The sequence below is a fragment of the Molossus molossus genome, unplaced genomic scaffold (assembly GCF_014108415.1).
Source record: "Molossus molossus isolate mMolMol1 unplaced genomic scaffold, mMolMol1.p scaffold_m16_p_11, whole genome shotgun sequence".
NCBI lineage: Eukaryota > Metazoa > Chordata > Mammalia > Chiroptera > Molossidae > Molossus > Molossus molossus.
This window is the reverse complement of record NW_023425346.1, coordinates 56,038,683-56,057,243: the sequence shown is the minus strand read 5'-3', so window position 1 is coordinate 56,057,243 and position 18,561 is coordinate 56,038,683. Positions and strand designations below refer to the sequence as shown.

Here is an 18,561-nt window from a genome sequence, read left to right as displayed (position 1 = left end):
AATGCAAATACCTTTGCCAAATTAGAAATAATCTCTCGGCCTTCCACTCTTGCATAGTAATCTTCATCAATCAACAATGGTTCAATGACCACAAGGATCTGAAAAAGAGAAGGAACTGAATTTTCACACTAATTACTGATGCCATCCTCATGTAACAGAATTAAATACATATAGAAAAAAAATTATTATAGCATGTCATTTATGTAATCTAAAAATACAAATATATAAAACTCATTTTACTAGAAAATTTATAATTATGAGGACAGTTAATCAAGGGCAAATTAAGAAACTTAACTGCACAATTTCAAACCCCATATAAAGATGAAAAAATAAATAAAAATTTGGGAGAACTGTTAATCATACCAAAGAACAGCTAATATTTTGTTTAAAAAAAATTATACATCTACCTGCATTTTATAATTTTGCCACCAGCAAAAAAAAGTTCTTAACACTAAAGATGGCAAAATGTTCTATCTATATATACATATTTGTGTATGTGTGATGGATGCATGCTTGTGCAAAGAAAAAACTCTGGGAAGACATATAAATTTAACATTGATAACTCAGGGTCTAGCAGGTGGGTAAAATTTCCCTTTTCACTGTGAATGTATGGCATCATCTATTACTTTAGAATTTTTATTATTTTTTTTTAAAAAGATTTTCTCTATTGATTTTAGAGAGAGAGGGAGATAGAAACATCGATGAGAGAGGACATCGATTGGCCACCTCCTCTTGTGCCCCACCCAGGGATTTGGCCCACAACATGGGCATGTGCCCTGACTGGCCGGTGACCTCTTGGTGCATGGGTTGATGCTCAACCACTGAGCCACACTGGCCAGGCCGTTTTTAGAATTTTTAAATTGCACAAATACATGTAAGTTGGTAAAAACATCATTAATTCCTTTCATATTAAAAATATCAAACCATTAGAAACACTACTTGAGAATAACAAACCTTATGCACATATGGTCGAACTAAGTCATCAAGTTTGTATAATATTCTATCAATAACTTTGACAAGTAAATGACGTTCTTGATCCTCAAGTGTAGGAGACATCAGTAGAGGAAGAATCTGATTAAACAAAGGACCAGCTCCAAATTCACGAGCTTTATCAGTAATCTGACGCAACGCAGCCTGGGGAGGGGAGAGTAAAAGATGTTTCTTTGTAATTAAGCATTTTGAACAAACAATTTACTCTATGATTTTTTGTAACTTAATCTTTTAGTGTAAACTTTACAGACATTTTACAAAGAGTAGTTTAAATTTATTCCCATCAAAATTCCCCTGAAGTTTGAATTCCTATGGCAGAAGTTCAGTGTTTCATTTAATAAAAGATAATAGAACAATGGAGCCACTGGGGTTATAAAACTAACTTTCCCTAAAAGGCCTACACATCTTCAAGCCACATAGGATGCTATTACAGTTCCACACATAATTCCACTAATTTACCTAAGAGTCTTCAGCATGTTTTAAAGGGGGGGGGACAAAAAAGATAATCTCATTTTTCAACATGCCTATTAGCATAAAATTCCTTGATTAAAAAGTTAAGTCCTTCTTATTACACATCTTTCTTTCCCTCATACTATGTCCTTGGTAAAGCTTAAGAGGTTAATTACAAATTTCTAAACATAAGACTATAATTAATATGATGACTTAAAAAACTGGCACTTACCTTTCTCATTGGAGGTGTTCCATTCTTAATTTTTAAAAGCAACTTCATTATTTTTCTCTCTTTTTGCTCTTCTGGACTAAGTGTTGATTCATCAACATCAACCTAATACAGTAAAAAGAAAATAATTTAAAGGGGGTTGATATATTATGACCAATTCCTAAATAAAAAGTTATTTATTTCTGCTTTAGCACTCACCAAAAGTTTATCAAAGTACTGAATATCATCAGGTTTTAAAAATGGAAGATTTCCAGATGGTTGGTCATTAACGCTTTTCATAGTTCTATCTTCAGTTTGCATGTGGAAACCAGTCATACCACCCAAAGGTGTTGGAGTTGCTGTCAGCTTTCGAGCTGGAGTTCGAATAGGAACATAACCAGCTGGAGGAGGAAGTACCTAATACAGTTAAAAGACAGTTTAGGATTTTCTTGACTTGATAAACTCAGAAATAACATAATGAGTATTTGCACTTAAAACATTTTACAGTTTATTAGCTAGGGAGCTTTTTGCTTAGAGACAAGAATTACCACCAACCCCATTTTTCTACCTTGGCTATAAGTTTAAAATATATTATGACAGCCCTGGCCAGTTTGGCTAGAGAGTTAGGGAGTTGACCCGTGGACCAGACAGTCGGGCACGTAACTCGGTTGTGGTTCATCCCCTGCCCTGGTCGGGGTTTGGGCAGGAGGCAACCAACGACGTCTCTCTCTCTCTCTCTCTCTCACATTGATGTTTCTCTCTCCCTCCCTCCCTCTTTCCCACTCTATCTGAAAATAAATGAAAAAACATCAAGTGAGAATTAAAAAATAAATATGTATGACAAATATTTATTTTTCTCATCTGATAATAAAATTTAAGTTTAATTGGAGTGTGGGAAAAGTAAAAGATAATGAAGTAGATTATAAAATTCTGATTACTTTCAAACATTACTTAAACATGATGGGTTTTTTTAAAATATTTTTTTCTTTATTGATATGAGAAAGGGAGGGAGAGGGGGAGAGAGAGAGAAACATTGATAAGAGAGAACATCGACTGGCTGCCTCCTGCATGCCCCACACTGGGGACTGGGCCCTCAACCTGGGCATGTGCCCTGACTGGGAATCGAACTGGCGACCTCTTAGTGCATGGGTTGATGCTCAACCACTGAGCCACACTGGCCAGGCCATGATGGTTTTAATAATAAAATAAAAATCACTCATATAAACCTCTGCACAAAAGAACAAATCATAATATTTGTCACTTTACAAAAATCAGTTACATGAATATAAACTAAAACCAAAATATTTACCAAAGCCTTGTAAAATATACACCATTTGAGTAAGTGAAAGAAAATTCAGTGAAGATTCACTAAGGAGGCTCTGGCTGGTCTGGCTCAATGGCTAGAGCATCAGCCTGTGGACTGAAGGGTCACGTGTTCGATTCCTAGTCAAGGGCTATGCCTGGGTTGCAGGTTCAATCCCCAGCCCCGTGCAGGAAGCAACCAATCAATGTGTCTTCTCTCACATCCATGTTTCTCTCTCTGTCTCCCTCCCTTCCACTCTATTTAAAAATCAATGGGGGAAAAAAAAAATCAATGGAAAAATATCCTCGGGTTAACCAAAATAAATAAAAAGATTCACTAAGAAGGATTTCCCCCTCCTACTGATATTAATAAAATCAGTGACCACGGCAACTGACAACACAGGCAGTTAATAGGTGTAAAATGTCTATACCCACTTTAGGTGGAAACTACAAAAAGTTATAAAGCAGAAATTCATGAATGCTTCAGACAAATACTTTAATCAAACCTAATAAGGGGGATAATTCATATAAACTGTTAAAAAGCAACAGGCATTGGCAGAAAAGGCTCAGTAAAGGACATCAGAAGACTTGGGGTTCAGCCCTGGTTATGACACCAACTATATGCCCAGACTACCTTCACTAGCAAATGGTCCCTAAGTCCTAGGTACCTAAAATACTTTACAGTTCAAAATAAACTTCAAGTTGCTATGGTAAAGAAAGAATATTCTATGTTCACTGGCAATCCATAAACTTATTAATACACAAAATCTTGTGAGGTACCAAGTTAAATAACCATAACTAATGTGAGCTTAATCCTTGGACTACTGATAAACTAAAGCAGCAAGCTATTTCATAACCCCAAAACAGTATTTCTCAAGTACATGGTACAAGAAGTCCTTAAGATTTCTCACCTTCCAAAAGTAATAAAAAGTTCCACGTTATTTCTTTTCATTCCTATTACTTTTTGGAACTGAAATATATGGAAATAGCTAAAAGAATAGAATGACAGTAGTAAATATGGGCAATGCCAGCGCAAACCTGACTAGTAAATTGTTTGAAAGAATATTTAAAGTAAAATTCACATCCTAAAAACCATCACATTCACAATCCATGTTATTACCTTATATCCTTCTGGGAACATAGCATCTAATTCTTCATCAGAAAGTGGGCGATTTCTCTCATCAATTTCTCTCTCCCAACGCCAAGCCTGAAGCTGTTCAGGAGTCATACTCATTATGTGACCTACCAAAAAAAGTAAATTTATTTAACAATCTATAATGCAAATATTTATCATTTCATAGGTCCTTAGGATATAAGACAGTTAAGGGTTTTTACCTGGAGTAGGGGTAGCCATGTTCATGGCTGGTGTGCCAATTGGTGTTTTTCCAGGGGTCAGAACAGGAGTGCTTCCACCCATCTGACTAGCTGGTGTTTCATCCCAACGTGACTTTCTTTTACTGGCTCCAGGAGTGGGTGTTTCACCAATTGAATCTCCACCTCGATCTGTTCGAGGCGTCTCAGCCCATCCACTTCCATGCCCAGGAGTATCTTTTAAAAAAGGAGAGTGTATAAGTCTAAAATTTTAATCACTGTCAAAAATTTACTTTTCATTCTCAAATAGCTAACATACTCAAAGTGATTAAGTTCAAAAAGAGGATATTCCTGTCCGGCCAGTGTGGCTCAGTGGTTGAGCATCGACCCATGCATCAAGAGGTTGCCGGTATGATTCCCAGCCAGGGCACATGCCCAAATCATGGGTCTGACCCCCAGTGGGGGGCATGTGGGAGGCAGCCAATCGATGTTCTCTCTCATCGATGTTTCTATCTCTCTCTTCCTTTCACTTCCTCTCTCTCTAAAGATCAATAAATAAAAATAAAAATAAAAAAAGACAATATTCCTAAAATGGAGGCCCATTTTAGGTTTAAGTGTTTCATATTTGTTCTCTTCACTATTTTTTGTTTCTTTTCCACTGATTATACAGAAACGATACATTAGCAAACACTAAGGAATAGGAAAAGTATTTCAACCACCCTTAATATCTCAACCCAGAGATAGCCACTTTACATCTCAAGTCACTTTTCATTTCTCCGAACAGTTAAGATTGCTCTGTATTTACAATTCTGTACTGCTTCTTTACATGTTCAGTACTTTCCCACATCACTGAAAATTCTTTTTTTTTTATCCTCACCCGAGGACATTTTTCCATTTTTTATTCAGATAGGGCAGGAGGAGGAGAGGAAGAGAGAGAGAAACATCGACGTGAAAAGGACTCATCGAGTGGCTGCCACCCGCAAGACCCAACCAGAGCTGGGAACAAACTGCAACCAAAGAACATGCCCTTAGCGGGAACCGAACCTGGGTCTCTCTGGACCACAGGATGACGCTCTTACCGCTGAGCCAAACCAGCCAGGGCTCATCAAAAATTCTTTATGAAATTATGCCCGGCTGATGTGGCTCAGTGGTTGAGCATCGACACATGCACCAAGAGGTCGCCGGTTCAGTTCCCAGTCAGGGCACATGCCCAGATTATGGGACTGATCACTTGTGGGGGGCATGGAGGAAGCAACCAATCGATGTTCTCTCTCATTGATGTCTCTACCTCTCAAATCAATAAAGTTATTTTTTAAAAATGTTAATATAGCCATGGCCAGTGTGGTTCAGTGGTTAGAGCATCAGCCTGCACACCAAAGGGTCGTGGGTTTGACTCCCGGTCAAGGGCATGTACATAGGTTGCAGGTTCGATCCCCAGCACAGGTTGGGATGCATGCAGGAGGCAACCAATCAATGTGTGTCTCTCACATCAATGATGTTGCTCTCTCTCCCCCTCCTTCCCGCCCTTCCATTTCTCTAAAACTTAATGGAAAAAATATCCTTGGGTGAGGATCAACAAAAACATTTTAACATAGCAGATGTACTATGAAATCTTAACTTGCCATAGCTCTCATAAACAGTTAACGAATGGTTAATACAAAAAACAAGACTTATGAAATTTATAAAAATAGAAAGTAGAATTGCGTTTACCAGGGTTGGGAAGAGACAAAAATGAGATTTATTATTTAATAATTATAGAATTTCTGTTCGGGATGATGAAAGTTTTAGATGTTAATACTGGTGATGGTTGCACAACACTGTGAGTGTACTTAATGCCACTGAATTGTACACTTAAAATGGTTCCATTTCACGTTATATAGACTTTACCACAATAAAAAACAAAAGGTTATATAGTCTACAAACTTTACTTCTTCCTAATGTTTTTCCTAAAAAATAAATTTTAAACATCTTCAAGAAAAGAGTGAAGCATATATGATCTGCTCAGTTCTTTATCTGTCCCTGAAGCAGCTGGTTATTTGCCCGTCTAGCCAGGACTAGAAAGAACAGATCATGGCCTGTATATACCATTCATCAAGTCAATATTTCACCCAAACACCACTGTAAGTACCTCTTTCTGTTTTGGGGGTCTCATCCCATCTGTTTTTACGAGCACTGGAAGTTGCGCCCCCATGGCCTGGTGTTGCATGGCCTGGTGTATCACCTCGCCCTGGAGTAGCAGCTCCCGCTGGTGTGTGACTTGGTGTAGGATCCCATATTTTTGAGCCTGGGGTTGCTCCAGGAGTCTCACTTCCCTTTGCACGACCTGGTGTCTCATCCCATCTTAAGGAAGGGGTATGTCCAGGGGTCTTAACAAAGCAAAAGCATTTTATGTCACATATCTACACACCCACATAAAAATAACTGAAAATTTTCTGTTAAAAAATGTTAAGCATGATTTCACTTATATGTGTAATCTAATGAAAAAAATAAAACAGAAACAGACTATTCATAGATAACAAAGAACAGACTGACAGCTGTCAGGGGAGGGGACTTGGGGGTTGGGGGAAATGACAACAGTATGATTACCAGAGGGAAGGGGGGGAGTCAGGTAAATGAGAGATAAATGATGAAAGGAGACTTGATTTTGGGTGATGAACACACAATACAATATACAGATAATGTATTATAGAATTGTACGCTTGGAACATATATATTTTATTAACCAATGTCATCCCAATAAATTCAATATATATTTTTAATAAATAAATGCTTTAGTTCTAGTCTCTATAATTAAGAGTTAGAGTAGATTCTTCTTCTGTTTAAGAGATACCTACTTTCGCCCTGGCCAGTCTGGCTCAGCAGTTAGAGTGTCAGCCTGCGGACCAGAGAGACACAGGTTTGGTACCTCGGTTGCAGTTTGACCCCGGCCCTGGTTGGGGTCGTGTGGGTGGCGACCAGTCAATGTGTCTCTCTCACATAAATGTTTCTCTTTCTTCCTCCCTCCCACTCTATCTGAAGATAAATGAAAAAAAAAAAATGTCCTGAGGTGAGGATAAAAAAAAAGATACCTACTTTCTAGCAAATAATTTATGACTAAACATAAGTTAAAGTTTTCATTTAGAGCAGTGAAATAAGCCCTAGTTTAAAAAAACTATCTTGAGTATAAATCTTAGTTTTGCCATTATGAGCTCCATAATTTTGGGAAAGTTACTAAGGTTTCTCTGTCTACATCTGCAATCAAATAATTTCAGCTGTAGTTATATCAGATCTCAAATTGGGGCTCAGGGACATACTGAGTTCTCACTAAGAAATACTATTTTTGTGTTTTCATTCATTCTGTGTTTATTGAATATAAGCAAGTTTTGGACCACCTGCATAATAACAACTAGATACTACTACATGATCTCAATCTTTAAAAAGTGAATTTATATTTACAATCACATCTGCAAGATTACTCTAACTGATGCTGGCAAGATTAGTGAGAAAAGATTAGAATTGGATTTAAGTAACCAAAGGTAACAATTCAAAGAGAGATCAAGTAACAGGTGATGTAGGGCATGAAGTACGCACATGATAGCAAAAGAACCTGCACAGTGAAGAACCTGCACAACAATAGGCTATTCAATAGGTTTTGTAGTATATTTTAATGTATTTGTTTTAAAATTGAATGCTCTATCCAACATAAGAATTCTAGCTAGCTTTGTTTGCAAGTTCATAAACACCATTATAAACTTAAAACTCTTTATATTTTCTTTTAAAAGATTATATATATTACTCAGAATTGGAAAAATTTCCATTAGGTGAGTAAAGCACATAAATTATTCAAAATCTCAGTTGGCACCTTGATATTGGTCTTCCAGCCTTCACAACTATGAGAAAATGTCTGTTATTTAAGCCACCCAGTTTGTGATGTCCTGTTATGTCATGAGAACAAATATATTTCATATGAGAGAAAAAAATTATAATAGTAATATTAAAAAGTTAAATGAAATCACCTCTGCTTGATCCCAACTTGATAGCTTTTTGGGAGTGGCACCAGGAGTCTGATCAGCTGTTTGATCCCAACGCCGTTTTCGTTTTGATGGAGGCTGGGATGCTGCTGCTCCATTGACGACTTTTAGTTCTCCAGCTTTAGCTTTTTCTGCTAGTTGTTGCCTAATTTCTCTCTGAAAATAGTTGAATAAGCAGAGAATATCTTTAAAACATTTTCAATATATTTTTGTATCATTAGTACAATCATTTCTATTTAACATCATTTTATTCTTCACTCACTCTCATGCTACAGGTAGTTCCCACTCCTATTCCCTCTCTTCTCTGTATTTCCAGTTTAATACAATGTCTTTCTGCACAATTGATGAACAAGTACAGAATTTATAACAGAGTACCCTAACTTTATCTAGTTAGTAAAGTAAATCTTTAGTCAATAGTGGAGAACCACAATGGCAAATATTTTTATCTAAAACTCAAATAGCCCTGGCCGGTTTGGCTCAGCGGTTAGAGCATCGACCTGCGGTCCTGAGAGACCCGGGTTTGGTTCCCGCTAGGGGCATGTGCCTCGGTTGCAGTTTGTCCCCGGCCCTGGTCGGTTGTGTGGGTGGCAGCCACTCGATGTGTTCCTTTCACATCGATGTTTCTCTCTCTCTCTCTCTCTCTGTTCCTCTCTCTCCATCCCACTCTACCTGAACAAAAAATGGAAAAACGTCCTCTGGTGAGGATAAAAAAATAAATAAATAAAATAAAACTCAAATAGCAATTCAGACTGTGTAACAAAATAGATATGTGGTAAAAAGTTAAAAATTTTAGCCCTGGCCGGTTTGGTTCAGCGGTTAGAGTGTCGGCCTGCGGTCCTGAGAGACCCGGGTTCGGTTCCCGCTAAGGGCGCGTACCTCGGTTGCAGTTTGTCCCCGGCCCTGGTCGGTTGTGCGGGTGGCAGCCACTCGATGTGTCCCTTTCACGTCGATGTTTCTCTCTCTCTCTCTGTTCCTCTCTCTCCCTCCCGCTCTACCTGAACAAAAAATGGAAAAATGTCCTCGGGTGAGGATAAAAATAAATAAAATAAATAAAAAAAAATAAAAACCAAATAATTTATAAAAAAAAAAAAAAAAAAAGTTAAAAATTTTAAAATTATATTATAACTATGTAAATATTATATATAACATTCTAACAAATGCATTTAATTTATCCTATGATTTTCAAGTGAGGTTCCATAACCTCACTTAATCTTTGCAACAAATTTATTATATATTCATAACAAAATTATGGAGACTATTATAAACAAAATAAAGTGATCTCTGGAGGCCAGCAGGAAATCTTCAGAATTCCCATCCCTATCCAAACTCAATTTTATGGGAGAATTAGAGGTTTTTCAAGGAGTGATTTAGATACTTGGCTTTCCCCACATACACTGGCTTCAAACACAAACTATTAATCCTCTCCACACTATTCATTAGGACACACGCATGTACATGGCCAAGGGGTCAGGGACTAGAAAAGGATATAGAAAAAAGAAATGTTGCCCTGGCCAGTTTGGCTCAGCGGTTAGAGCATCAGCCTGCGGTCCGGAGAGACCCGGGTTCGGTTCCCGCTAAGGGCATGTACCTCGGTTGCAGTTTGTCCCCGGCCCTGGTTGGTCGTGCGGGTGGCAGCCACTCGATGTGTCCCTTTCACGTCGATGTTTCTCTCTCTCTCTCTCTCTCTCTCTCTTCCTCTCTCTCCCTCCCACTCTATCTGTGCAAAAAATGGAAAAATGTCCTCGGGTGAGGATAAAAAAAAAAAAAATGTTTAATATGGAAGGTGGTAGAATTTTGGGTAAGGTGCTTTCTAAACTTAATTTTTATTAATCCTATTGAATGACTTGTGCAGCAGATAAAAAGAAAATATAAAAGTTTCTCAATCTCCGCATTACTTATATTCTTTCATAACCATTAAAATAAAAAGGAGGTTCATACCTCTTCTTTAGTCAAATGTTGCTCTCGCATTACATCCATGTAAGTTCTAGCATTCATTTTAGGATCAGGGGTCTTCCCTCCTGCAGAAAAGAACAGCAACAGGACAAGAGTACAATAAATAAAAGATAATTAAGTTCAATTGATTTATCTGCCCTGCTCTAATATTATGTTATTCCATAATCACTTAATTTATTTTTTGATGGAAAACTTTAATAATTATACATCTTACTTTTTATTGAGTTTGCTGATCAATTTAACCTGTTTGAACACAAACATATCTACAGCAGTTTAAAACAAATATTTTAATGCATATATAAGCAAAATGACAGCACAGTTTAGTCTTCAGAAGTGATGGGTTCCTGGGTTGCTAATCCGGAATACGTACACTTTCGTGCCTTTGTCTCCATCAGCAGTTCTGACTTCAAGCAGCAGAATAGAAGCCTAGAAAATTATCTCTTTACCATTAGTAACACTTTGGAAAGATATTTATATTCAAAACATTACCTGTTGCAAGCTGTTAAAATCCTGACTACAAATAACTATAACTAGATAAGTTCTTCATACAATGTTCTAAAAATAGTTATAGTTTAGAAAATCTGATTTTTAAAAATACACCTATAATCTTATTCTCATGTCAGGTTACTAAAAAGGGCTTCGTGCTCTTTAAAGTTTTGTTGACCCAGAAACATTTTTATTTTCTTAGAAAGTATAAATTACAACTGAAAACATACTACTTGAATATATTACTTTTTACCAGTTATTATGATGCACACAGAAGAGAAGTGGTGTACAAAGAGATGTGTTAGTCTCTTGGTTAAAGTTTCAATATTTCTTTTCAAACTTAAAAATATCTTAAAGAAGCCCAAACAGTATATAACGAGATTCACAGAGGCACACCATGTTTTAGAAATGTGATAATTAGCCATACAGTAGTATAGCATCACAATTTAGGAAAAAATAATAAAATACTAAGACATTTCCTAGGCTGACGATCATGCCCAATTGGTAGTGTCATTCTTTCTGACACTAGCTCTGATAAGACTTCCTTTGGAATACTTTTTCACCATAATCTAGAGAGGATGTGTTGAACTGCACCCTTAAGAATGCAGACAGGACTGGCATATAGCAGTACTGCTGTAGGAAAGAAATTAAGGACAGTTAGTATGGGCCTGTGAATTCTGACATACATGTTTAAATCAATTACAATTATGCAAGTAAAAAAAGAATATCCCTACTAATTCATGCAGGCTGAAAGTCTAATTTGTAAACCTGCAGCAGAATCTCATTTTAAGAAACAGGCACCTAATTTTGATTTTGAAACTCACTCACCTGAGGAAAGCTTCCATCAGGCTCACTATGCCCCTTGTGCTGACCTGCACACTAAAATTAGCAAAACAGACTCCAACTATTAAAAATATCAAAGCCTTTGTATACATACTTTTGTTTTAATTTTAAGTATGCTTAAAGCAAAGTAGGTGCATTTACTAAACTATATTTAGAGCAATATGAGGGGAGCTCTAATGTGAGAAACAGTTTCTCAAAAGTAACAATCCTAAAGTCTAGGATTTGGAATGAAAACTTTCAATAATTTGAAAGTATTTTGAGCAGAAAAACTATTTGTTTAAAGTATAGAAAGCATACCCAAAACAAAAGTAAAAGAAAAACCTTTAACCCTTTGCGTTTCTATGGCATTGGCTCATTATTTTCTTGTCCTTCTACCTGGAAAGAAAATTTGCATTATAAAGATGAAGAATATGGCATCTTTGACTTCAACCAAATCTATACACATCTATAATAGGGGGGATTTTAAAAAAGAAAAGCAAATTCATAAGCATGCCAAAAAAAATCAAAGGGCTAAAGACAACTTAATACAAACAAATCCGTGAATACTTAAAGAAAAGTGGGAAAGGATTACCATCTGCAAAAGGATCAAGACGTTCTGGGGAAATTATCATGGTCCGCCTGTGCTTTTTGTATTCATCTTCCCGATCCGCAATCTTCGGAGGTCGGTGCTCAGCAAATGGATCATACTGAAAAGAGGTATATCTCACTTAATACCCACTTTATTAAACAACCAAACAGACTACCTTAAACAAAAATCAAAACATTATAAAACAGCCCTGGCCAATATGGCTCAATGGACAGAGCATCAGGTCTCAGGTTGGACACCCAGTCAAGGGCACATACCTAGGTTGCAGGTTCAATCCCTGGCGTCAGAGTCATGTGAGAGGCAACCAATCAATGTGCCTCTTTCACATCAGTTTCTCTACCCTCCCTCCCTCCCTCCCTTCCATTCTATCTAAAAAAATCAATGGAAAAATATCCTTGGATAAGGACTAACAACAAAAAACATTTATAAAACATGTAAAATGTTTAATAAATGCCTACTAATAAAAGTATTGTGTATCATTTTAGGGATGTTAATATGAAAGCATAAGTAATAAAGAAATGAGATAATACCCCTGTATTTCCATAGTTCAATTCTTCATAAAATAATTATTTTCATAAAATTACTTCTAATTATCCCAAATCAACTCTCCTAAAAACATTCTAATAACCTGACTTCTAAATTATGCGGGCTTTCGTGGGAATTAAGACAGTTTTCTTTAGCTGAATAAACTCTGGTTTTAAAAAGAAAAAAAAAAAGTCACCTGTTCTGTTGACTGTGGTATATCATTAAGCAATGCCACAGGGGCATGATATCCTGGCTTCTTCTGACCGAGCAAACTTGTAGATGATGAGTAGTCATCGTCATCCTGCAATGAAATGCCACCAAAAAGTCATAAACAAAACATCAGAACTTAAAAATTAGAAAAAATATACTAAGACTCAACATGAAATCAAAAGACTTACCAATAGTGTGATGTCTAAACACTTGTTCATAAAACTAGTAAACATATGAGTTTTCAACTCAAAAAGAGCTATTAAAAGAATTAAACTTAGTTTTTCTTTTAAAAATATTAAACAAAAAAGGCTTTCTGTGGAAGCCAATTAAAATACAGTAGAAAAATCTGAGTACTTCGTTTTCTCACTGAAGGCACGATGAAATTTGTTTTTCAAATTTGGAAACTACAATTTATTTAAAAATCTCCAGTTTCCTTGTTTTTTTTAAACATGATTTAGGCACAGAAACAAGTAAAATATCAACTATAAATGTTTTTGCTTCCCCAGTAGTATATTTAAGCAGAAAAGTGTAGTATTATTTTACTAGTGGAAGAAGTACAACAGTGGGTAACTCTCAAGATCGTAACACTCAGACAGCCTCTTTAATAAATGGTGCTGGGAAAATTGGATAGCTACATGCAAAAAAATGAAACTAGATCATCAACTTACACCATACATAAGAATAAACTCAAAATGGATAAAAGACTTAAATGTGACTCATGAATCCATAAAAATCCTAGAAGAAAATGTAGGCAACAAAATTTCAGACACCACATGCAGCAGAATTTTCACTGATATATCACCTAAGGCAACAGAAACAAAGGAGAAAATGAACACATGGGACTACATCAAACTCAAAAGCTTCTTCTGCACAGCAAAAGAAACAACCACCAAAATAAAAGGCAACCCACTATGGGAGAGCATCATTGCCAGTGATACATCAGATAAGGGGTTAATTTCCAAAACATACAGAGTACTCACACAACTCAAGAAAAGAAAGACAAAGAACCCAATTAAAAAATGGGCAGGGGAACTAAATAGACACCTCCCAAACAGGACATAAAATGGCCAAGAGACATATGAAGAAATGCTCAACATCACTAATCATCAGAGAGATGCAAATTAAAACAACAATAAGGTATCACCTCACACCTGTCAGAATGGCCGCCATCAACAAATCATCAAACAAGTGTTGGTGAGGGTGTGGAGAAAAGGGGACTCTAGTGCACTGCTGGTGGGAATGCAGACTGGTGCAGCCACTATGAAAAACAATATGGTATTACCTCAAAAAATTAAAAATTGAGCTGCCATTTGACTCAGTGATCCCACTTCTAGGAATACACCTTAAGAAGCCAGAAACACCAATCAGAAAGAATATATGTACCCCCATGTTTGTAGCAGCCCTATTTACAATAGCTAAGATCTGGAAACACCTCAAATGTCCATCAGTAGACAAATGGATAAAAAAGCTGTGGTACAGCCTTCCACAGCCGCAGCCATTGAGGAACAACAGCCATGGCTCTGCGCTACCCAATGGCCGTGGGCCTCAACAAGGGCCACAAGATGACGAAGAATGTGAGCAAGCCAAGGAACAGCCGCCGCCGCGGGCGCCTCACCAAGCACACCAAGTTCGTGCCGGACATGATCCGAGAGGTGTGCCTTTGCCCCCTATGAGCGGGGTGCCATGGAGCTGCTCAAGATCTCTGAGGACAAGCGGGCCCTGAAATTCATCAACAAAAGGGTGGGGACACACATCCGTGCCAAGAGGAAGAGAGAGGAGCTGAGCAATGTCCTTGCAGCCATGAGGAAGGCAGCAACCAAGAAGGACTGAGCCCCATCACATGTAATAAAATCTGTTCAGGGGAAAAAAAAAAAAAAGCTGTGGTACATATACACAATGGAGTACTATGCAGCTGTAAGAAAGATCTCTTATCCTTGGAGACGACATGGAGGGACCTGGAAAGTGTCATCCTAAGCAAAACAAGCCAAACAGAGAAAGACAAAGTATATATAATGAACGTAACAGCCCGAGGAATGGGGTAGTCCCAGAGATGTGGAAGTGGGGTACTAACAATCCCCAGAAGAGGGGGTGGGGGAAGAGATAAACCACAGAACTTATATGCATGTATGCATGAACGAAGGTCATGGACAACAAAGCTGGGGACAGGGAGGGGAGGGGGGAATCAGTGGGGAAAAAAGGAGAAACATCTGTAACAAAAATAAATAAATTTTAAAAAATAAAATAAATAAACCTATAATATACCTAATCAGAGGGGAAAAAAAAGATCGTAACACTCATTTAAAAATGAAACAATTTCCCCCTCAGTTTCTGGAACATACAGCCATCACTCTCTTACCAGAAAGTATGATTGGCTTCTAGAAATTTTACCTTTGGGACTTACAAATTTACTTTAAAAAAATCCGACAACTACAAAATAAAATGTGGCTTGAATGTAATGAAAATAACAAGTTTGATTACCTACATACATAAAAATGCTTGCCTGTTACTCAATCACATAAACATGGATAGCTATTTCACCAAATTTGGAGTCCTGAAATAATCTGACAAAATGTAAGCTATGGGAATGTATAAGAACACTTTGACGGATGTATTTCAAGAATAACTGAAACAGACATAAAGAGTCCATTAGTATCAGTTAAAAAGATACAGCCTATAAATATTAAAATGCCAAAGGGGTCTGGCCGGTGTGGCTCACTGGTTGAGCATCAACCCATGCACCAAGAGGTTGCTAGTTTGATTCCCGGTCAGGGCACATACCCAGGTTGTGGGCCAAAGGATACTTTCAACAGTTGAATCCTTAAAAAGGAAGAGTTCCCAATCTCCAAAATGTCTCCAGATTAAACCAGATGACTCAAACAAAAAATTCCTTTATATTCCTTGCTCTCCATAAAAAATGCTTGACTCTTATATGTTTTGTACTTACATCTTCAAGTTCAGTTGCAGCAATTGATGTCACATATCCAGCAAATCTGCTATCACTTCCACCATATATTTCTTGGTCATAATAACCTGTAGAATCAAGGCCCACTCCTTGAGCTTCATCAAGAGCTGCCTTCTTGCCTTGAATTTCTCGAATCTGTGCTTCGATATCTGTAAGAAAGTTAACACAGACTTTAATGTCATTTTCCAAAGAGCACTCAACACAATGCATTTTCCCTACTAGGTATTATCAAAATACTCTTCTAGCCCAGCCAGTGTGGCTCAGTGGCTAAGCATCAACCCATGCACCAAGAGGTTACCAGTTCGATTCCCGTTAGGACACATGCCCAGGTTGTGAGCCCAGTGGGGGCATCTAGGAGGCGGCCAATTGATGTTTTCTCTCATTGATGTTTCTATCTCTTTCTCCCACTCCCTTCCTCTCTCTTAATGAAAAACAAAAAAAAAAAATTATTAAAAAAAAAAAAAACTCTTCTAAATATAAAAACTTTAAAATAATTATACCATATAAGGGGTTAGTAGAACTACATAAAGTACTGGTTTTTAATACATTTAAATATATCTCCTACACCTCAACAGACAATGCAATACTGAAAAGATGCTTACTATTTCATTAACTACAAATTACTCTTAAGAATGGGTTACCAAAATTTATTAAATTATTGTTGAATTCTAAACCTTTCTCCAACTTAAAAAATAATACTGTCAGTATTGATTAGGGCCCAAAAACAACACTCAAGGTTATTTAAACTTAACACTACCAGAAATATAAAAACAGTACTATGGAGAGTGGTTCTCAAACTTGAATGTACAAAAAACTGTCTACAGATTTTATTAAAATGAAGTAGGCCTGGATAAGACTCAAATTTCTGCATTTCTTACATGCTCCCAGGTCATGTCCTAAACAGTTAGGAGCACACTCTGAATAGTAGAACAATAAAGTATAAAATATAAATTCCTAAACATGGAATTCAGAACTCTACATAATTTGGCTGGAACCACTGTAACACTTAGTAGTTTTATGATTCAGAGTCTGAGATCTGGGCCTGGCTAGGTAGCTCAGTTGATTGGGAGTGTCATCGTCCCAATGTGCCAAGGTTGTGGGGTTCAATCCCTGGTCAGGGCATATACAAGAATCAACCAGTGAATGCAGAAATAAGTGCAGCAACAAATCGATGTTTCTCCTTTTCTCTATCGCTCTCCTTTCCTTTATAATCAATAAATAAGTAAACCTGGAAAAAAATGTGTGTATGAATATAATTTTTAAGGGTCTGAAATTTGTAATCAAAATATCTGCCTTCAAAGAAAGGTTCTTTCTCTATTAATTAATGTATTACTTAAATTTGTGTGTCTCAGTTTCCTACAACATAAAGGGTTTTTTCTTAAAGGATTAAATCACTCCCCAAGCACCATGGTCTATCCACAGGTCTAACATTCAGAAGACACACATTTGGTGAATGAAGTTATCAACTCTTCTCAACTGCCTCCCAAATTTCTGAATTTTTAATTTTATCAAGACTAGGAAAATTAAATAATACCATGAACACCCACATACTCTTCACCTGTATTCATCAACTGTCTGTGTATATGAGAGAAAAAGCAAATATATATATATGTACATATAACTTTTCTAAGTGGAAAACCATTTAAAATTCCCAATAGTTCAGCATGTATTCCCAATCTAAAACATTCTCCTAGCCCTGGCCGGTTTGGCTCAGCGGTTAGAGCGTCCGCCTGCGGTCCGGAGAGACCCGGGTTCGGTTCCCGCTAAGGGCACGTACCTTGGTTGCAGTTTGTCCCCGGCCCTGGTTGGTCGTGCGGGTGGCAGCCACTCGATGTGTCCCTTTCACATCGATGTTTCCCTCTCTCTCTCTTCCTCTCTCTCCCTCCTACTCTGTCTGTACAAAAAATGGAAAAATGTCCTCGGATGAGGATTAAAAAAAATAAAATAAAATAAAAAAAAAAATAAAACATTCTCCTATATAAATAACCACAACAGATTTAACATGCTCAAGAAATTAAACCTTGCCCGGCCGGTTTGGCTCAGTGCTTGAGCATCATCCCATGGGCTGAGAGGTGCCAGTTTAATTCCCAGTCAGGGTACATGCCCAGTAGGGTGCATGCAAAAGGCAGCAGATCGATGTTTCTCTCTCTCTCCCTAAAAAAATCATTAAAAACAGCCCTGGCCGGTTTTGGCTCAGTGGTTAAAGCGTTGGCCTGTGGACCAGAGTTCCCACTAGGGGCACATATCCTCCCCCCAAAAAATCATTAAAAACATTTTTTTTTAAAGAAATTAAACCTCAATAACATTATCATCTAATATATAATCTAGATTTATATTTCCAATTGTCCTAGTAACACTCTTTTCTAGATGTTCTCTTCTTTGATCCACAATTCAATCAAGCACCAGGTATTGCATTTAGTTGTCATCTTTTTTTTTTAGAGAGAGGAGAGAGAGAAAAACAAAAACAAAAATCATTAATCCACTGCCTTCTACATGCCCTCTAGTGGGGATCGAGCCTGCAACTTGGACATGTGCCCTGACGGGGAATTGAATGAGGATCTCTCAGTGATCAAACCACTGAGCCACACAGCCCAGGCTAGTTGTCATGTCTTTAGCATCCTTCAAATACAGCCTAGTCTTCCAATTTTTTTTAGTCTTTCTTAACACCAGGTAATTTTAAATTACAAATTAATGTTTCATTTTAATTATATGGACAATATATGTG

The 18,561-nt window shown here is 37.2% G+C and overlaps 1 protein-coding gene and 1 pseudogene across 5 annotated transcripts in view; one reads left to right on the top strand and one right to left on the bottom strand.

Moving 5' to 3' along the window:
* The window catches only part of SF3B1 (splicing factor 3b subunit 1), a 36,763-nt gene that overhangs the window by 9,506 nt on the left and 8,696 nt on the right, over window positions 1-18,561 (bottom strand). For 2 of the 5 annotated variants that reach the window (XM_036255065.1, XM_036255067.1), the window contains exons 2-13: window positions 15,819-15,985; window positions 12,861-12,965; window positions 12,125-12,239; window positions 10,210-10,289; window positions 8,257-8,427; window positions 6,390-6,627; window positions 4,286-4,498; window positions 4,071-4,192; window positions 1,868-2,065; window positions 1,673-1,774; window positions 955-1,134; window positions 12-98 (exon numbers count right to left, since the gene is read on the bottom strand). In XM_036255065.1, coding sequence (XP_036110958.1) covers window positions 12-98; window positions 955-1,134; window positions 1,673-1,774; window positions 1,868-2,065; window positions 4,071-4,192; window positions 4,286-4,498; window positions 6,390-6,627; window positions 8,257-8,427; window positions 10,210-10,289; window positions 12,125-12,239; window positions 12,861-12,965; window positions 15,819-15,985 — 1,778 coding nt within the window. The other 3 variants (XM_036255066.1, XR_004958733.1, XM_036255068.1) reach the window with 3 other exon arrangements.
* On the top strand, window positions 14,389-14,704 carry LOC118625856 (annotated as a pseudogene).